Below are 24,102 nucleotides of genomic sequence, written 5' to 3' on the forward strand. Positions count from 1 at the left end.
GTCATCTGGTCATTGTCATTATACTAGAATTATGGACTAGTATACTGGTGGGGAGTCATCTGGTCATTGTCATTATACTAGAATTATGGACTGGTATACTGGTGGGGAGTCATCTGGTCATTGTCATTATACTAGAATTATGGACTGGTATACTGGTGGGGAGTCATCTGGTCATTGTCATTATACTAGAATTATGGACTGGTATACTGGTGGGGAGTCATCTGGTCATTGTCATTATACTAGAATTATGGACTGGTATACTGGTGAAGAGTCATCTGGTCATTGTCATTATACTAGAATTATGGACTGGTATACTGGTGAAGAGTCATCTGGTCATTGTCATTATACTAGAATTATGGACTGGTATACTGGTGAAGAGTCTCTGGTCATTGTCATTATACTAGAATTATGGACTGGTATACTGGTGAAGAGTCATCTGGTCATTGTCATTATACTAGAATTATGGACTGGTATACTGGTGAAGAGTCATCTGGTCATTGTCATTATACTAGAATTATGGACTGGTATACTGGTGAAGAGTCATCTGGTCATTGTCATTATACTAGAATTATGGACTGGTATACTGGTGGAGTCATCTGGTCATTGTCATTATACTAGAATTATGGACTGGTATACTGGTGAAGAGTCATCTGGTCATTGTCATTATACTAGAATTATGGACTGGTATACTGGTGAAGAGTCATCTGGTCATTGTCATTATACTAGAATTATGGACTGGTATACTGGTGAAGAGTCATCTGGTCATTGTCATTATACTAGAATTATGGACTGGTATACTGGTGGGGAGTCATCTGGTCATTGTCATCATACTAGAATTATGGACTGGTATACTGGTGAAGAGTCATCTGGTCATTGTCATTATACTAGAATTATGGACTGGTATACTGGTGAAGAGTCTCTGGTCATTGTCATTATACTAGAATTATGGACTGGTATACTGGTGAAGAGTCATCTGGTCATTGTCATTATACTAGAATTATGGACTGGTGAAGAGTCATCTGGTCATTGTCATTATACTAGAATTATGGACTGGTATACTGGTGGAGTCATCTGGTCATTGTCATTATACTAGAATTATGGACTGGTATACTGGTGAAGAGTCATCTGGTCATTGTCATTATACTAGAATTATGGACTGGTATACTGGTGAAGAGTCATCTGGTCATTGTCATTATACTAGAATTATGGACTGGTATACTGGTGGGGAGTCATCTGGTCATTGTCATTATACTAGAATTATGGACTGGTATACTGGTGGGGAGTCATCTGGTCATTGTCATTATACTAGAATTATGGACTGGTATACTGGTGGAGTCATCTGGTCATTGTCATTATACTAGAATTATGGACTGGTATACTGGTGGGGAGTCATCTGGTCATTGTCATCATACTAGAATTATGGACTGGTATACTGGTGAAGAGTCATCTGGTCATTGTCATCATACTAGAATTATGGACTGGTATACTGGTGAAGAGTCATCTGGTCATTGTCATCATACTAGAATTATGGACTGGTATACTGGTGAAGAGTCAACTGGTCATTGTCATTATACTAGAATTATGGACTGGTATACTGGTGGGGAGTCATCTGGTCATTGTCATTATACTAGAATTATGGACTGGTATACTGGTGAAGAGTCATCTGGTCATTGTCATTATACTAGAATTATGGACTGGTATACTGGTGGAGAGTCATCTGGTCATTGTCATTATACTAGAATTATGGACTGGTATACTGGTGGGGAGTCATCTGGTCATTGTCATCATACTAGAATTATGGACTGGTATACTGGTGAAGAGTCATCTGGTCATTGTCATTATACTAGAATTATGGACTGGTATACTGGTGGGGAGTCATCTGGTCATTGTCATTATACTAGAATTATGGACTGGTATACTGGTGAAGAGTCATCTGGTCATTGTCATCATACTAGAATTATGGACTGGTATACTGGTGAAGAGTCATCTGGTCATTGTCATTATACTAGAATTATGGACTGGTATACTGGTGGGGAGTCATCTGGTCATTGTCATCATACTAGAATTATGGACTGGTATACTGGTGGGGAGTCATCTGGTCATTGTCATCATACTAGAATTATGGACTGGTATACTGGTGGTGAGTCATCTGGTCACTGTCATTATACTAGAATTATGGACTGGTATACTGGTGGGGAGTCATCTGGTCATTGTCATCATACTAGAATTATGGACTGGTATACTGGTGGAGTCATCTGGTCATTGTCATTATACTAGAATTATGGACTGGTATACTGGTGGTGAGTCATCTGGTCATTGTCATTATACTAGAATTATGGACTGGTATACTGGTGGGGAGTCATCTGGTCATTGTCATTATACTAGAATTATGGACTGGTATACTGGTGAAGAGTCATCTGGTCATTGTCATTATACTAGAATTATGGACTGGTATACTGGTGGTGAGTCATCTGGTCATTGTCATCATACTAGAATTATGGACTGGTATACTGGTGAAGAGTCATCTGGTCATTGTCATTATACTAGAATTATGGACTGGTATACTGGTGGGGAGTCATCTGGTCATTGTCATCATACTAGAATTATGGACTGGTATACTGGTGGTGAGTCATCTGGTCATTGTCATTATACTAGAATTATGGACTGGTATACTGGTGGGGAGTCATCTGGTCATTGTCATCATACTAGAATTATGGACTGGTATACTGGTGAAGAGTCATCTGGTCATTGTCATTATACTAGAATTATGGACTGGTATACTGGTGGGGAGTCATCTGGTCATTGTCATTATACTAGAATTATGGACTGGTATACTGGTGAAGAGTCATCTGGTCATTGTCATTATACTAGAATTATGGACTGGTATACTGGTGGGGAGTCATCTGGTCATTGTCATTATAATAGAATTATGGACTGGTATACTGGTGGGGAGTCATCTGGTCATTGTCATTATATCAGAATTATGGACTGGTATACTGGTGGGGAGTCATCTGGTCATTGTCATTATACTAGAATTATGGACTGGTATACTGGTGGGGAGTCATCTGGTCATTGTCATTATACTAGAATTATGGACTAGTATACTGGTGAAGAGTCATCTGGTCATTGTCATTATACTAGAATTATGGACTGGTATACTGGTGGAGTCATCTGGTCATTGTCATTATACTAGAATTATGGACTGGTATACTGGTGAAGAGTCTCTGGTCATTGTCATTATACTAGAATTATGGACTGGTATACTGGTGAAGAGTCATCTGGTCATTGTCATTATACTAGAATTATGGACTGGTATACTGGTGGGGAGTCATCTGGTCATTGTCATTATACTAGAATTATGGACTGGTATACTGGTGGGGAGTCATCTGGTCATTGTCATTATACTAGAATTATGGACTGGTATACTGGTGGTGAGTCATCTGGTCATTGTCATTATACTAGAATTATGGACTGGTATACTGGTGGGGAGTCATCTGGTCATTGTCATTATACTAGAATTATTGACTGGTATACTGGTGGGGAGTCATCTGGTCATTGTCATTATACTAGAATTATGGACTGGTATACTGGTGGAGTCATCTGGTCATTGTCATTATACTAGAATTATGGACTGGTATACTGGTGAAGAGTCATCTGGTCATTGTCATTATACTAGAATTATGGACTGGTATACTGGTGAAGAGTCATCTGGTCATTGTCATTATACTAGAATTATGGACTGGTATACTGGTGGGGAGTCATCTGGTCATTGTCATTATACTAGAATTATGGACTGGTATACTGGTGGGGAGTCATCTGGTCATTGTCATTATACTAGAATTATGGACTGGTATACTGGTGGGGAGTCATCTGGTCATTGTCATTATACTAGAATTATGGACTGGTATACTGGTGGGGAGTCATCTGGTCATTGTCATTATAATAGAATTATGGACTGGTATACTGGTGAAGTCATCTGGTCATTGTCATTATACTAGAATTATGGACTGGTATACTGGTGAAGTCATCTGGTCATTGTCATTATACTAGAATTATGGACTGGTATACTGGTGGAGTCATCTGGTCATTGTCATTATATCAGAATTATGGACTGGTATACTGGTGGTGAGTCATCTGGTCATTGTCATCATACTAGAATTATGGACTGGTATACTGGTGAAGAGTCATCTGGTCATTGTCATCATACTAGAATTATGGACTGGTATACTGGTGAAGAGTCATCTGGTCATTGTCATCATACTAGAATTATGGACTGGTATACTGGTGAAGAGTCATCTGGTCATTGTCATTATACTAGAATTATGGACTGGTATACTGGTGAAGAGTCATCTGGTCATTGTCATTATACTAGAATTATGGACTGGTATACTGGTGGGGAGTCATCTGGTCATTGTCATTATACTAGAATTATGGACTGGTATACTGGTGGGGAGTCATCTGGTCATTGTCATTATACTAGAATTATGGACTGGTATACTGGTGGGGAGTCATCTGGTCATTGTCATTATAATAGAATTATGGACTGGTATACTGGTGGGGAGTCATCTGGTCATTGTCATTATACTAGAATTATGGACTGGTATACTGGTGGGGAGTCATCTGGTCATTGTCATTATACTAGAATTATGGACTGGTATACTGGTGGGGAGTCATCTGGTCATTGTCATTATACTAGAATTATGGACTGGTATACTGGTGGAGTCATCTGGTCATTGTCATTATACTAGAATTATGGACTGGTATACTGGCAGACACCGCCATCAGACCAGGATCTATTCTGCCGTCCGTAGTACAGTGCGACCAAAGACCGTCTCCTCTGGAGCCCCAACATCCACCTGGTAGAACCTTGTGAATGTACGCTGAGAAGACCAGGTGGCCGCCTTGCAAACCTGAGCCCCCGACTCCTGATGAGGAATTGCCAAAGAGATGCCCACATCAGTCACGGGGAAGAATGTCCCTTACATTGGTGATCAGTGGGAAGAATGTCCCTTACATTGGTGATCAGTGGGAAGAATGTCCCTTACATTGGGGGTCAGTGGGAAGAATGTCCCTTACATTGGTGATCAGTGGGAAGAATGTCCCTTACATTGGGGGTCAGTGGGAAGAATGTCCCTTACATTGGGGGTCAGTGGGAAGAATGCTCCTTACATTGGGGGTCAGTGGGAAGAATGTCCCTTACATTGGTGGTCAGTGGGAAGAATGTCCCTTACATTGGGGGTCAGTGGGAAGAATGTCCCTTACATTGGTGATCAGTGGGAAGAATGTCCCTTACATTGGGGGTCAGTGGGAAGAATGTCCCTTACATTGGTGATCAGTGGGAAGAATGTCCCTTACATTGGGGGTCAGTGGGAAGAATGTCCCTTACATTGGGGGTCAGTGGGAAGAATGCTCCTTACATTGGGGGTCAGTGGGAAGAATGTCCCTTACATTGGTGGTCAGTGGGAAGAATGTCCCTTACATTGGGGGTCAGTGGGAAGAATGTCCCTTACATTGGTGATCAGTGGGAAGAACGTCCCTTACATTGGGGGTCGGTGGGAAGAATGTCCCTTACATTGGGGGTCAGTGGGAAGAATGTCCCTTACATTGGGGGTCAGTGGGAAGAATGTCCCTTACATTGGGGGTCAGTGGGAAGAATGTCCCTTACATTGGGGGTCAGTGGGAAGAATGTCCCTTACATTGGTGGTCAGTGGGAAGAATGTCCCTTACATTGGGGGGTCAGTGGGAAGAATGTCCCTTACATTGGGGGTCAGTGGAACCGATTGCCTTCAGAAGTCCCCTCATTAGTACATAGCGCCCCCCCCCCCCCCCGTGTGTCATGTGATCTCAGTATAAATCCAGCTGTTCTGTGAAGCCCTCAGAGGTTTGTTAGAGAACATTTGTGACCAATCAGCATCATGAAGGCCAAGGAACACACCAGACAGGTCAGGGATAAAGTTGTGGAGAAGTGTAAAGCAGGGTCAGGTTATAAAGCAATCTCCCGAGCTTTGCCCATCTCACGGAGCGCTGTGTTCAATCCATCATCCGAACATGGGAGGAGTACGGCACAACTGCCAACCTACCAAGACATGGCCGTCCACCTAAACTGACCGGCCCGGCAAGGAGAGCATTCATCAGAGAAGCAGCCAAGAGGCCCATGGGAACTGTGGAGGAGCTGCAGAGATCACAGCTCAGGGGGGGAATCTGTCCTCAGGAGGACTATTAGTCGTCCACAAATCTGCCTTTATGGAAGAGTGACAAGAAGAAGCCATTGTTGGAAGAAAGCCAGAAGAAGTCCCGTCTGCAGGTTGTGAGAAGCCATGTGGGGGGCACAGGAAACGTGGAAGAAGGGGCTCTGGTCAGAGGAGACCAACATGGACACCAAAACTAACACTGCCCATCCCCCTGAACACACCATCCCCACTGTGAAACATGGTGGTGGCATCATGTGGTGGGGATGCTTTTCTTCAGCAGGGACAGGGAAGCTGGTCAGAGTTGATGGGAAGATGGATGGAGCCAAATACAGAGACTGCAGAAGACCTGATCCCGGGGCGGAGGTTCCCCTTCCAGCAGGACAACAACCCGAAACCTCCAGCCATACAATGGCGCTGTATGTACCGATGAGCCCCCCCCCAGTACTGAGTCCCCCCTCCCCCTATGGACCCCCCCCCCCGGGTGTATCAGGTCCGGTCAGTCGGGGTCTCCATGGATCAGACTCGTTCTGTCAGCACTTCCCACTGATGGTCCATTGGATGGAGATCTGGGTAATTTGGAGGCCAAGTCAACACTGTTCTTCCCCCATGGCTCAGCTCAGAGGTCCCCATTGTAGGGATTGCTGGGACCCCCCCGGCCGGTCTGCCGCCCTCAGCTTCATGGAGAACATGTTCTCTCCCCCGATAGCAGATGAACGATCCCCCCTCACCTGTCCGGGTCACAATGGGGGTGCCGGGTGTATGAGGGGGAGGGGTGATGACGCCCCCCACACACCGAACCGAACACCGACCCTCTCCGGTACTCTCCCCCCCTCCCCACCGGACCGACACTCACCGTGACAGAAGGAGAAGAGCGGGCCGGTGTCGTACAGCGCCGAGTATCCGTCCTCCATACCGCCCGATCCTGGAATCCTCTCCCCGGTGCTCAGCAGATCCCGCCCCCTCCGCACACCCCCTCTGTTACCATGACAACCACCAGACCGACTACCGCCCGCCACCGGAGACACTGACACCACATCGCGGCCCCGCCCCCTGCCCAGCTCAAGCACCGCCCCCCGCCCAGGAGAGGGAGACGATTCACCCTACCCCGCCCCCCGAGTGACTACAAACCCCTCCCCCTGCCCGCCCCTCATTGCCGAACTATAATACCCGATTATTACTACTACCACCCGGTACTACCACCCCCAACATTACCACCCAATATTACCACCCCGGTACTACCACCCCCAACATTACCACCCCAACATTACCACCCCAATATTACCACCCCCAACATTACCACCCCAACATTACCACCCCAGTACTACCACCCCCAACATTACCACCCCAATATTACCACCCCGGTACTACCACCCCCCAACATTACCACCCCAACATTACCACCCCAATGTTACCACCCCCAACATTACCACCCCAACATTACCACCCCAGTACTACCACCCCCAACATTACCACCCGGTACTACCACCCCCAATATTACCACCCCAGTACTACCACCCAAGTACTACCACCCCCAACATTACCACCCCAATATTACCACCCAAGTACTACCACCCCCAACATTACCACCCCAATATTACCACCCCAGTACTACCACCCCCAACATTACCACCTCAGTACTACCACCCCCAACATTACTACCCCAATATTACCACCCCAGTACTACCACCCCCAACATTACCACCCCAGTACTACCACCCCCAACATTACCACCCGGTACTACCACCCCCAACATTACCACCCCAATATTACCACCCCAGTACTACCACCCCCAACATTACCACCCCAGTACTACCACCCACTACTACCACCCCCAACATTACCACCCGGTACTACCACCCCCAACATTACCACCCGGTACTACAACCCCCAACATTACCACCAAGTACTACCACACCACTACTACCACCCAGTACTACCACCCCCAACATTACCACCCAGTAATACCACCCCCAACATTACCACCCAATACTACCACCCCCAACATTACCACCCAGTAATACCACCCCCAACATTACCACCTCAACATTACCACCCAGTACTACCACCCCCAACATTACCACCCCAGTACTACCACCCCCAACATTACCACCCCAGTACTACCATCCCAGTACTACCACCCCCAACATTACCACCCCAATATTACCACCCCAGTACTACCACCCCCAACATTACCACCCCAGTACTACCACCCGGTACTACCACCCCCAACATTACCACCCCAGTACTACCACCCCCAACATTACCACCCCAGTACTACCACCCCCAACATTACCACCCCAATATTACCACCCCAGTACTACCACCCCCAACATTACCACCCCAGTACTACCACCCGGTACTACCACCCCCAACATTACCACCCCCAACATTACCACCCCAGTACTACCACCCCCAACATTACCACCCCAATATTACCACCCCCAACATTACCACCCCAATATTACCACCCCAGTACTACCACCCCAACATTACCACCCCAGTACTACCACCCCAGTACTACCACCCCAGTACTACCACCCCCAACATTACCACCCGGTACTACCACCCCCAACATTACCACCCGGTACTACCACCCCCAATATTACCACCCCAATATTACCACCCCCAACATTACCACCCGGTACTACCACCCCCAATATTACCACCCCAGTACTACCACCCAAGTACTACCACCCCCAACATTACCACCCCAATATTACCACCCAAGTACTACCACCCCCAACATTACCACCCCAATATTACCACCCCAGTACTACCACCCCCAACATTACCACCCCAATATTACCACCCCAGTACTACCACCCCCAACATTACCACCCCAGTACTACCACCCCCAACATTACCACCCGGTACTACCACCCCAACATTACCACCCGGTACTACCACCCCCAACATTACCACCCCAATATTACCACCCCAGTACTACCACCCCCAACATTACCACCCCAGTACTACCACCCGGTACTACCACCCCCAACATTACCACCCGGTACTACCATCCCAACATTACCACCCGGTACTACCACCCCAACATTACCACCCGGTACTACCACCCCCAACATTACCACCCCAATATTACCACCCCAGTACTACCACCCCCAACATTACCACCCCAGTACTACCACCCGGTACTACCACCCCCAACATTACCACCCGGTACTACCACACCACTACTACCACCCCCAACATTACCACCCGGTACTACCACCCCCAACATTACCACCCGGTACTACCACACCACTACTACCACCCAGTACTACCACCCCCAACATTACCACCCAGTAATACCACCCCCAACATTACCACCCGGTACTACCACACCACTACTACCACCCAGTACTACCACCCCCAACATTACCACCCCAACATTACCACCCAGTACTACCACCCCAAACATTACCACCCGGTACTACCACCCCCAACATTACCACCCCAGTACTACCACCCCCAACATTACCACCCCTGTACTACCATCCCAGTACTACCACCCCCAACATTACCACCCCAATATTACCACCCCAGTACTACCACCCCCAACATTACCACCCCAGTACTACCACCCGGTACTACCACCCCCAACATTACCACCCCCAACATTACCACCCCAGTACTACCACCCCCAACATTACCACCCCAATATTACCACCCCAGTTCTACCACCCCCAACATTACCACCCCAGTACTACCACCCGGTACTACCACCCCCAACATTACCACCCCCAACATTACCACCCCAGTACTACCACCCCCAACATTACCACCCCAATATTACCACCCCAGTACTACCACCCCCAACATTACCACCCCAGTACTACCACCCCCAACATTACCACCCCAGTACTACCACCCGGTACTACCACCCCAACATTACAACCCCAGTACTACCACCCCCAACATTACCACCCCAGTACTACCACCCCCAACATTACCACCCCAGTACTACCACCCCCAACATTACCACCACCAACATTACCACCCCAGTACTACCACCCCCAACATTACCACCCGGTACTACCATCCAAATATTACCACCCAGTACTACCACCCCAATACTACCACCCGGTACTACCACCCCCAACATTACTACCCGGTACTACCATCCCAACATTACCACCCGGTATTACCACCCCAATATTACCACCCGGTACTACCACCCCCAACATTACCACCCGGTACTACCACCCCCAACATTACCACCTAGTACTACCACCTCAATACTACAACCCAGTACTACCACCCCCAACATTATCACCCAGTACTACCACACAAATACTACCACCCAGTACTACCACCCCCAACATTACCACCCAGTACTACCACCCCCAACATTACCACCCAGTACTACCACCCCAAACATTACCACCCGATACTACCATCGCCAACATTAACACCCGGTACTACCATCCCCAACATTACCACCCGGTACTACCACCCCAATATTACCACCCAGTACTACCACCACTAACATTACCACCCAGTACTACCACCCCCAATATTACCACCCAGTACTACCACCGCAATATTACTACCCAGCACTACCGTCCCCAACATTACCACCAGGAACGGACTGACCATTTGGAAACTCGGCATTGCCCGAGGGCTCGGGGTCAGTAGGGGGCCCCATGAGATGCCCCTGGTACCTTTTTCATAGGCTTTTTTGAGTTTGGGCAAGGACACAGGGGCCCCATGATCCCCTATTGCCCGGGGGCCCCATGAGTTGTCAGTACGCCCCTGATTACCACCCAGTACTGCCACCCCAATACTACCACCCAGTAGAACCACCCCCAATACTACCACCCAGTACTACCTCCCCCAACATTACCACCCAGTACTACCACCCCAATACTACCACCCAGTACTACCACCCCAATACTACCACCCAGTACTACCGCCCCCAACATTACCACCCAGTACTACTACCCCCAACGTTACCACCCAGTACTACCACCCCAATATTACCACCCAGTACTACCACCTCAATATTACCACCCAGCACTACTGTCCCCAATACTACCACCCAGTACCCAACACCCCAATCTTATCACCCAAAACTACCACCCCAACATTACCATGCAGTACTACCATCCGCAACATTACCACCCAGTACTACCATCCCCAACATTACCACTCAGTACTACTACCCCAACATTACCACCAGTACTACCACCCTAATATTACCACCCAGTACTACCATCCCCAATACTACCACCCAGTACTACCACCCTAATATTACCACCCAGTACTACCACCCCAATATTACCACTCAGTACTACCACCCCCAAACATTACCACCCAGTACTACCACCCCAATACTACAACCCAGTACTACCACCCCCAATATTACCACCCAGCACTACCACCCTAACATTATCACCCAGTACTACCACCCCAATATTACCTACCATAATTACCATCCCCTATTTTTGCACCCAGTACTACCGCCCCCAATAATACCTCCCATTACGTTCGCCCCCAATATTACCACACTGTGCTACTACACCCAATATTACCTCCCAGTACTTCTACCCTTAATAATACTACATAGTACTACCATCCTAATATTACCACCCAGTACTACCACCCCCAACATTACAACCCAGTACTACCACACCCAATATTATCACCCAGTACTACCACCCCCAATTTTACACCCAGCACTACCACCCTAACATTACCACCCAGTACAACCACCCCAATAGTACCTCCCAGTATTACCATCCCCTATATTAGCACCCAGTACTACGAGCCCCAATATTACCACCCAGTACTACTGCTCCCAATAATACCTCCCATTACGTTCACCCCCAATATTACCACACTGTGCTACTACACCCAATATTACCTCCGAGTACTTCTACCCAGGGGCGGATTGAAAACTCATGGGGCCCCCGGGCAATAGGGGATCATGGGTCCCTGGTGTCCTTGCTCAAACTCAAAATAGCCTATGAAAAATGTACCAGGGGCATCTCATGGGGCCCCCTACTGACCCCAGGCCCTCTGGCAGTGCCCGAGTTTCCAAATGGTCAGTCCGCCCCTGCTTCTACCCCTAATAATACTACACAGTACTACCATCCTAATATTACCACCCAGTACTACCACCCCCAACATTGCTACCCAGTACTACCACACCCAATATTATCACCCAGTACTACCACCCCAATATTACCACCCAGCACTACCACCCCAATATTACCACCCAGTACTACCACCCCCAATATTACCACCCAGTACTACCATCCCCTATATTAGCGCCCAGTACTACCACCCCCAGTATTACCTCCCACTACGGTCGCCCCCAATATTACCACACTGTGCTACTACATCCAATATTACCTCCCAGTACTTCTAACTCTAATAATACTACACAGTACTATTACCCTCAATATTACCACCCAGTACTACTACCCCCAATATTACCACACGGTACTACCATCCCCAATAATACTACACAGTACTATTACCCCTACTCTACCACCTCCATTATTGCCACACAGTACTACTACCCCTACTAAACTAACATCCTACAGTACCAAAGTATACTTCCTGATACCCCACTATTACCACATCCTACTCACACAATATGTAACTACTACCCCCACTATACTACATATCCCACCTCTTTACTACCCCCCACTATACTACTTTTCACCCCACTATACATCCTATCACTTCACTATACTACCCCCCATTACTCCACTGCACTACCTATCCCCTGACTGTAATACCTGTCACCCCACTATACTATCTATCCCCCCACTATACTACCTCACACCTCACTATACTATCTATCCCCCCACTATATTACCTCTCACCCCACTATACTATCTATCCCCCCACTATATTACCTCTCACCCCACTATACTATCTATCCCCCCACTATACAAGCCATCACCCCGTTATACTTCCTCTCACCTCATTATACTACCTAGTGTTAGGGTAACTCTAACTCCACAGTACTACCGCTCACTACTATGACACATTATAACCCCTCACGTTTATCCATGTCTAGGGGGCAGCACTGAGCCCCGTGTTTGCAGCATTTATTCACTGTTAACTCATATTGGGTGGTCCCTACTCTTCGTCAACCTATCCCCCCACTATACTACCTGTCACCCCACCATACAACCTGTCCCCCCACTATACTACTTGTCACCCCACTATACTACCTATTCCCCCACTATACAACCTATCCCCCCACTATACTACTTGTCACCCCACTATACTACCTATCCCCCCACTATAGTACCTGTCACCCCACTATACAACCTATCCCCCTGCTATACTACCTGTCACCCCACTATACTACCTATCCCGCACTATACTACCTGTCACCCCACTATACAATCTATCCCCCCACTATACTACCTGTCACCCCACTATACAACCTATCCCCCCACTATACTACCTGTCACCCCACTATACTACCTATCCCCCCACTATACTACCTGTCACCCCACTATACTACCTATCCCCCTACTATACTACCTATCCCCCACTATACTACCTATCCCCCACTATACTACCTATCCCCCACTATACTACCTATCCCCCACTATACTGCCTATCCCCCCACTATACAACCTATCCTCCAACTATACTACCTATCCCCCACTATACTACCTATCCTCCACTATACTACCTATCCCCCACTATACAACCTATCCCCCCACTATACAACCTATCCCCCACTATACTACTTGTCACCCCACTATGCTACCTATCCCCCCACTATACTACCTGTCACCCCACTATACAACCTATCCCCCCACTATACTACTTGTCACCCCACTATACTACCTATCCCCCACTATACTACCTGTCACCCCACTATACTACTTGTCACCCCACTATACTACCTATCCCCCACTATACTACCTATCCTCCACTATACTACCTATCCCCCACTATACAACCTATCCCCCCACTATACTACCTATCCCCTACTATACTACCTATCCCCCACTATACAACCTATCCCCCCACTATACTACCTATCCCCCACTATACAACCTATCCCCCCACTATACTACCTATCCCCCCACTTTACAACCTATCCCCCACTATACTACCTATCCTCCACTATACAACCTATCCCCCCACTATACAACCTATCCCCCCACTATACTACTTGTCACCCCACTATGCTACCTATCCCCCCACTATACTACCTGTCACCCCACTATACAACCTATCCCCCCACTATACTACCTATCCCCCCACTTTACAACCTATCCCCCACTATACTACCTATCCTCCACTATACAACCTATCTTCCACTATACAACCTATCCCCCCACTATACAACCTATCCCCCCACTATACTACCTGTCACCCCACTATACAACCTATCCCCCCACTATACTACTTGTCACCCCACTATACTACCTATCCCCCACTATACTACCTGTCACCCCACTATACTACTTGTCACCCCACTATACTACCTATCCCCCACTATACTACTTGTCACCCCACTATACTACCTATCCCCCACTATACAACCTATCCCCCCACTATACTACCTATCCCCCCACTATACTACCTATCCCCCCACTATACTACCTATCCTCCCGCTATACTATCTTTCACCCTACTGTACAGCCTATCGACCCACTATACTACCCGTCACCCCACTGTACTACCTATCCCCCCACTATATAACTTATACCCCCACTATACATCCTATCACCCCACTATACTACCTGTCACCCCACTATACAACCTACCCCCCCCCTATACTACCTGTCACCCCACTATACAACCTATCCCCCCATTATACTACCTGTCACCCAGCTATACATCCTACCCCCCACTATACAACCTATCCTCCCACTATACTACCTGTCACCCCACTATACAACCTATCCTCCCGCTATACTACCTGTCACCCCACTATACTACCTGTCACCCCACTATAGTACCTATCCCCGTCAACTATACTACCTGTCACCCCACTATACTACCTATCCGCCACTATACAACCTATCCCCGCACTATAGTACCTGTCACTCCACTATACAACCTATCCCCCCACTATAGTACCTGTCACCCCACTATACATCCTATCCCCCCACTATACTACCTGTCACCCCACTATGCTACCTATCCCGCACTATAGTACATGTCACTCCACTATGCTACCTATCCCGCACTATAGTACATGTCACTCCACTATACTACCTATCCCCGCACTATAGTACCTGTCACTCCACTATACTACCTATCCCCGCACTATAGTACCTGTCACCCCACTATACATCCTATCCCCCCACTATACTACCTGTCACCCCACTATACTACCTATCCCGCACTATAGTACCTGTCACTCCACTATACAACCTATCCCCCCACTATACTACCTGTCACCCTACTATACTACCTATCCCCCCACTATACTACCTGTCACCCCACTATACTACCTGTCACCCCACTATAATACCTATCCCCCCACTATACTACCTGTCATCCCACTATACTATCTTTCACCCTACTATACAGTCTATCGACCCACTATACTACCTGTCACCCCACTATACAACCTATTCCCCCATTATTCTACCTATCCCCCCACTATACTACCTGTCACCCCACTATACAACCTATCCCCCCACTATACTACCTGTCACCCCACTATACAACCTATCCCCCCACTATACAACCTATCCTCCCACTATACAACCTATCCTCCCACTATACTACCTGTCACCCTACTATACAACCTATCCTCCCACTATACAACCTATCCCCCCACTATACAACCTATCCCCCCACTATACAACCTATCCTCCCACTATACTACCTGTCACCCCACTATACATCCTAGCCCCCCGCTATACTACCAGTCACCCCACTATATAACCTATCCTCCCACTATACTACCTGTCACCCCACTATACATCCTAGCCCTCCGCTATACTACCTGTCACCCCACTATATAACCTATCCCCCCACTATACTACCAGTCACCCCACTATACAACCTATCCCCCCACTACACTACCTGTCACCCCACTATATAACCTATCCCCCCACTATACTACCTGTCACCCTACTATACAACCTATCCCCCCACTATACTACCTGTCACCCCACTATGCAACCTATCCCCCACTGTACTACCTGTCACCCCACTATACAACCTAGCCCCCGCTATACTACCTGTCACCCCACTATACATCCTATTCCTCCACTATACTACCTGTCACCCCACTATACAACCTATCCCCCCACTACACTACCTGTCACCCCACTATATAACCTATCCCCCCACTATACTACCTGTCACCCTACTATACAACCTATCCCCCCACTATACTACCTGTCACCCCACTATGCAACCTATCCCCCACTGTACTACCTGTCACCCCACTATACAACCTAGCCCCCCGCTATACTACCTGTCACCCCACTATACATCCTATTCCTCCACTATACTACCTGTCACCCCCCTATACTACCTACCCCTCCACTATACTACCTGTCACTCTACTATACAACCTATCCCCCACTATACTACCTGTCACCCACTGTTCAACCTATCCTCCCGCTATACCAGATGTCACCCTACTATACAACCTATTCTCCCGCTATACTACCTTTCACTCCACTATACAACCTATCACCTCACTATACTACCCCCCATTACTCTACTGTACTACCTATCCCCTGACTATAATACCTGTCACCCCACTATACAACATATTCCCCCCAGTATACTACCTTTCACCCTACTATACATCCTATCACCTCAATATACTACCTCCCATTACTCCACTGTACTTCCTATCCCCTGACTATAATACCTGTCACCCCACTATATTACCTATACTACGATAGGTTGTATAGTGGGGTGAAAGGTATTATAGTAAGTGACATTTAGTATAGTGGGGTGATAATTGTAGTATGATCCTCCTGCACTCTTAATTAAGTTGCTACTGACCGTAGGAAGCTGCTAACACCCGATCGTATACCATATGAAAATACAACAATAATAAATCAAATGGTGCAGCGCTAACCTGAAAATAAACTATTGACCAAAATTATATTACTATAATACATACGTGACAAAAAACGTGAACTAGATCCACTCTGGGATCTATAGTGAAAAAAAGTGGTTGAACATAATAATCAGAAAGTGAAATCAAACAAGTCCAAATGGGAGTAGGATAATGTGAACAAAGTGAACTGATCCTACTCAGGGATCCAAAGTGACATCCACACAGTGATTAAACGTGGTGACTTAAAAAGAAATATATTATGATTCCAAAATAAGTCCAAATGGGACTGAAAATGTGAAAACAACAAATAAAAAATGTGTCACAAATCCTTTAATTTGGGATTAATATCACTCAAACAAAACACAATTACAGTGACCAATGCTTGTCTAAAAATAAATAAAAATTCAAATTCAAGTGACAGATAAGTGAATCTCTAATAGGGGATAAAAGCTCCTCTACAAAGGTGCGTGTTGTGTTGAATCTTCAAAAAACTCTATTGATAATATAATAAATAATCATAGCAAACATCACCATCCCTTAATTGTGGATAATGATGATATATATACCAAACATAAAATCGAATATAAATAATAAAAGATTATAAAAATAGAAAGTTATAAAAAGTATAAAAAAAAATTAAGAATATACACAAATATATATAGAAAAAGTTCAAAGGTGCATAAACACCAGATGGTCCAACGACTTTTCAAACATGCAGGTGAGCAAACTGTGAGCACTGAGTAAGAGATCAGCATGTAAGGAGCAGGTCTTCTTGTAAATGCTCAGAGCGGATCTCTTACTCAGTGCTGCCACTTTGGTTTACTTATCAATAGAGTTTTTTGAAGATGTAATTGTGTTTTGTTTGAGTGATATCAATCCCAAATTAAGGGATTTGTGACACATTTTTTTATTTGTTGTTTTCACATTTTCAGTCCCATTTGGACTTTTTTTGGATTCATAATATATTTATTTTTAAGTCACCACGTTTAATCACTGTGTGGATGTCACTTTGGATCCCTGAGTAGGATCAGTTCACTTTGTTCACTTTATCCTACTCCCATTTGGACTTGTTTGATTTCACTTTCTGATTATTATGTTCAACCACTTTTTTTCACTATAGATCCCAGAGTGGATTTAGTTCACGTTTTTTTGTCACGTATGTATTATATTAGTATCATTTTGGTTAATAGTTTATTTGCAGGTTAGCGCTGCACCATTTGATTTATTATAATGTTGTGATAACTTGATTGGGGGGGGGTGTTGATAGTTTATTCAACCTATCCAATCTGTCCCCCCATTATACTACCTGTCACCCCACTATACATCCTACCCCCCATTATACAACTTATACCCCCACTATACAACCTATCCCCCACTATACTACCTGTCACCCCACTATACATCCTACCCCCCATTATACAACTTATACCCCCACTATACAACCTAACCCCCACTATACTACCTGGTACCCCACTATACATCTTATCCCTCCGCTATACTACCTGTCACCCCACTATACATCCTACCCCCCATTAAACAACTTATACCCCCACTATACAACCTATCCCACTACTATGCTACCTATCCCCCCACTATACTACCTATCCCCCGCTATACTAGATGTCACCCTACTATACTACCTATCCTCCCGCTATACTACCTGTCACCCTACTATACATCCTACCCCCCCACTATACAACCTATACCCCACTATACTACCTGTCACCCCACTATACAACCTATCCCCCCACTATACTACCTATCCCCCCCCTCTATACTACCTGTCACCCAACTATACTACCTATCCCCCCACTATACTACTTGTCACCCTACTATACAACCTATCCCCCACTATACTACCTGTCACCCCACTATACAACCTATCCCCCCACTATACTACCTATCCCCCCCCTCTATACTACCTGTCACCCAACTATACTACCTATCCCCCACTATACTACCTGTCACCCCACTATACAACCTATCCCCCCACTATACTACCTATCCCCCCCCTCTATACTACCTGTCACCCAACTATACTACCTATCCCCCCACTATACTACTTGTCACCCTACTATACAACCTGTCACCCCACTATACTACCTGTCACCCCACTATAAAACCTGTCACCCTACTATACAACCTATCCTCCCGCTATACTACCTGTCACCCCACTATACTACCTGTCACCCCACTATACTACCTGTCACCCCACTATAAAACCTGTCACCCCACTATACAACCTATCCCCCCACTATACTACCTGTCATCCTACTATACAACCTATCCCCCCACTATACTACCTGTCACCCCACTATACAACCTGTCACCCCACTATAAAACCTGTCACCCCACTATACAACCTATCCCCCCCACTATACTACCTGTCACCCTACTATACAACATATCCCCCCACTATGCTACCTATCCCCCCACTTTACTACCTGTCACCCCACTATACAACCTATCCCCCCACTATACTAACTGTCACCCCACTATACAACCTAACCCCCCACTATACAAACTGTCCCCCCCCGCTATACAAGTTATCACCCCCTTATACTACCTGTCACCCCACTATACATTCTACCACCCCACTATAATATCTGTCACCTCTCTACAGTACATCATATCACCGTACTATACAACCTATCCCCCCACTATGCTACCTGTCACCCCACTATACAACCTATCCCCCCACTATACTACCTTTCACCCCACTATACAACTTATCCCTCCACTATACTATCTTTCACCCCATTATACAACCCATCCCCCCACTATACTACCTTTCACCCCATTATACAACCTATCCCCCCACTATATTACCTCTCACCCCACTATACTATCTATCCCCCCACTATACAAGCCATCACCCCGTTATACTTCCTCTCACCTCATTATACTACCTAGTGTTAGGGTAACTCTAACTCCACAGTACTACCGCTCACTACTATGACACATTATAACCCCTCACGTTTATCCATGTCTAGGGGGCAGCACTGAGCCCCGTGTTTGCAGCATTTTTCTCACTATTGAACTCATATTGGGCTGTCTGTAGGTCATTGTGGTGGTTCCTACTCTTCGTCATTTTTATGGATTAAAATGGTTTTAAGTCAATAAAATTGCAGTGTGAGTGGTCAGTAGAACGCCGGACATATTTGTACATAGATACTACAGGTCTGAGTAAATGGGGGCTGATAGATTTTACCTGAGGGTAGTAACATCCTAAATGAGGGATGCGGCGAGGAAGGACAGTCCCTCTTTTTCTAGGAGATTGGACACCTTGACTGACGAGGCGTTCCCTGGCCAGATGAGAACATTTTCCTCATCATGTCATTGAGGGTCCTTTTCCTAACCTTGGCATCAGTTCTATCACCAAAAATTATAAAAATGCATAAAACCCAAATTTGTTTATATCCGATTGTACTTTACACCCGTATACTTCCGTTCTCCGCATCCTTTGTTTTAGTTGTTGAAGAAAATAGTCATAAAGGTGATCAGAAATATAGTATGTCTAAAAAACAGAAAAATGTTTTTCTTATCATAATTATTCTTTCCCTGCCTATCCTCATGTCAGTATTGGGTCAGCTGACTCTCTCTATTGGGGCCACCGTACCTTATCATAAAGAATACTCACAACAGAAATAATGGGAGGAGATCACAAGATCTTCACAAAGATCTTGTCACTTTGACCTCTACCTCTTCTTCAGGAGCTCCTCCACCCTGATCAAGTGGACTTTATGCCCATCAAGGAAGACAAGAACAACACCATGAAAGTGCTTTATATTATCCATCTAGCCCACTTTCACGGAAAACCACTGTGCCTATTGTCATCTGATTCAGACAAGGCTTGGATTGGGACTTCCTGAGGGAGACACTCGCTCACATTGGGGTTGGAACAAACTTCCTTAAATGGAGAAATGCCATTTACTCTACACCCACGACGGCGGTTTGCAAATGAAGCATTGTCGGCTTACTTTCCTCTCTATGATGGTACCCAACGAGGTTGCCCTTTGTCACCCCTAATCTTCATTCTGACTCTAGAGCTGTTTCTGAGGCACGTATGCCAAAATCCAGATATCAGGAGTTACACTGTGGGTTCAACCATGCAGAAACCAGCTGCTTTGCAGATGATTTCTTTTATGTGACGAACCTGGAAGTAGCCCTACCTAATCTTCTGAGCAAATCTGATAAATATGGAGCCCCTTCCAACTTTAGGGCTCATGTACATTGCTGCTCCTAAACGTGAGTTTAGGAGCTTTTTGCATTTTTTTGCCAAAGACCCTAAACTCAACTCAATAAAAGCCTATGTGTCCATGTAAAGAACAAAGAAATTACCGCTCTGGTAAACGATCCACATCAAACCAAGGCAGGTGCAGGCTCTGGCTCACCACCACACATGTGCAATCAAGAAGAAGGGTTAGCCGCACACTGGATGGTTGATGGAATATCACATTATGAATAAGCACGTGATCGTGTGAAATGCGTCAACAGTTCTGTACTTGTCCTGGTGCCTTTTATGTCCTATGGATTCAATAAACCATTGTGATATTTCATTAACCATGTGGTGTGCGGCTAACCCTTCTTCTTGATTATGTGTCCATGTACACATAGGCTTTCACCAGAGTTTAGGGGCAGTTAAACATTCCTCTTCTGAATGCAGAATAATCACATTCAGGAGAGGAACGTTTTGGCCAAAAAACTCTAAACACGGTATAAACTCGTGTAAACCCATGTTTAGCACTTGGTTGTTTATCAATGGAAAATATTCTGGCCAATCATATGAATAAATGTCCAAGTGCTAAACATGGGCAAACATGGTACCATGTTTACACGCGTTTTTGGTGCATTTAGCTTTTTTCTGCTGCAAGGAAAGTTTAATGTCTAGGTTCATGTGTACATGAGGCCTTAAAGTGAATCTTCATAAGTCTGAGATGCTCAACAAAACATTGTCCCCTAGAAGGGTTACCTCTCCTTGGTTGTCATTCCCCTTCCTGTGGACTACCTCGAACCTTACCTACTTGGGGGTGAAAAGCACACTGAGAGTCGATCACATTTTTGCAACTAATTTTCCACTCATGCTTTGCACCTTGAAGGAGGACCTCCATAGGTGGCATAAGAAGTCCTACTCCTGGATGGACTGTAATTCCATTCTCAATATGAACGCTATGCCTAGACTTCTCTACCTCCTTCAGACTCTACCCATCTCTAGCCCTTACTGTAATCAGTCTGGAGTGTCTTTGTTAGGACTAGGTCACACGCCCTTCTGGACCATACTTATTTGGCCATGTAAAAGATACATGGGGGCATGGCTTTCCTGGATCCACTTTGATATTACCGGGTGACCCACCTCTCCAGGGTGCTAGCCTGGTTCAGAGATTGTGAGCATAAGCCATGGATGAACATTGAACAATCTTGCACGTTCATTCTGCTGCAATGTTTACCTTGGATAGAGTTGTTTTCTTTGGGGTCTCTAAGAGACACTCCTTGATCAGAGCGACATTCAAGCTGGTTCATCAGCTCTGACCTTCTTTCACGTCTGACACCAGTCCCTCTGGGTTGTACCCTGTAATTGGCCATCTAGACTTTCCCCAAGTCTCTCTGATATTAGGTTGCGATCACTCCTTTGACATGTCTCTTATTGTCAACACAATTTAATCTCGGGATACCATATAAAGGACCTTTCTGCTATCTCTGCATGAGCGAGCCGCCTTTAGATGCCAGGCCCCTTCGCTGATTGTCGCATTTTCTCCATAGCTTGTTGTTTTGTGGGATCTCCTCTCACCCTGCTATGGAGTTGGGGTCTTCGGTTTCCGCTGTGTGTAAGATACTACTCTACCCAGCTGAGTCCTTTATTCCTCATTTTTATGAAAATAGGAAAGGGATTTGGGAGTCACCCTTTCCCCAGAACAGAGGGAAGATGTGTTATACTTTGCCCACTACTTATCCAGGACATGCAAGTATCAGGAGTTAGGTTACAAAATACGTACCTACTGGTATAAGGCCCCCTTGCTGCTATGGAACATTTACCCTGATACCTCAAATGTTTACTGGAGATGTAAGGAAGGGGAGGGCACCATCCTTCATATCTTCTGAACAAAGCTGGATAGTTTTTGGTCTAAAGTGCCATATCAAATAAAATCCTCCGAGTTGGGCAGGGACCTTCCTCTTCTCTCCGATCTCCCCACATGAAAATTTAAACATTCCATGCTGATTCATCTGCTGAACGTGCTGAGGGCATGTATCCCAGCGCTCTGGAGGCAGGAGTCTCCCCCCACGCTCTTGCAATGGTTTGTGAGAATTGCAGATATTCACTCCAAGTTTCTCTGCCTCCCTCTGTGGTAGGGAAGAAAAATTCAACAGAAGTTGGTTCCACTGGACATTGTTCACTTGCTCTGAGAAAGGTGATAGGGTTCATGTTAGGGAGGACTGAGAATCCTGCTCACCCTCCTCTACTTGTCCCTTCCCCCTTTCTCTTTAAATTTTCTTTTCTTGGTGGCCCCTAATGGGGTGGGCCAAGTGCTTCTTTGTTTTTCCTTGCTTTCAAAACATTTTGGAGGGGATGTGGGGTGGATAACCTGTCTATTACCTATTACCTGGCTAGAACCTGATTGCTGCAACACTTTATATTGTTATGTGGATCATTCTCCGGATCGCTATGTGCTTCATTATGTTTTTTGATCTGGTCTTGTCCACTTACTGGCTGTTGTATGGGCCTACTCACATCCTTGTCTGATCCTTTTCAAAATGTTAAATAAATATTCTCTGAAAAAAAAAGAAATAATAGGAGAGAAAGAATGCTGACATGAGGATAGGCCAGGAAAGTAAATTATGATAAGCAAGAAAAACTATTTTCCATTTTTGCAGCCTATCATGTCAATATATTACTGG

At 45.9% G+C, this 24,102-nt stretch overlaps 1 protein-coding gene across 10 annotated transcripts in view; it reads right to left on the reverse strand.

The window, feature by feature from the left end:
• Positions 1-24,102, reverse strand: part of LOC149428763 (echinoderm microtubule-associated protein-like 1) — a 182,217-nt gene that overhangs the window by 114,375 nt on the left and 43,740 nt on the right. For 9 of the 10 annotated variants that reach the window (XM_089667028.1, XM_089667027.1, XM_089667026.1 and 6 more), the window contains exon 1: positions 7,045-7,203. The exons of the other annotated variant lie outside the window; for it this stretch is intronic. In XM_089667028.1, the coding sequence (XP_089523154.1) occupies positions 7,045-7,102 (58 nt within the window). In that variant the 5' untranslated portion in view covers positions 7,103-7,203. Of the gene's footprint in view, positions 1-7,044; positions 7,204-24,102 lie in introns of those variants that run through there. 10 annotated transcript variants of the gene reach the window in all.

The sequence above is a fragment of the Staurois parvus genome, unplaced genomic scaffold, assembly GCF_062004578.1.
Source record: "Staurois parvus isolate SC_StPar_1 unplaced genomic scaffold, SC_StPar_1.0 ptg002978l, whole genome shotgun sequence".
Taxonomy (NCBI): domain Eukaryota; kingdom Metazoa; phylum Chordata; class Amphibia; order Anura; family Ranidae; genus Staurois; species Staurois parvus.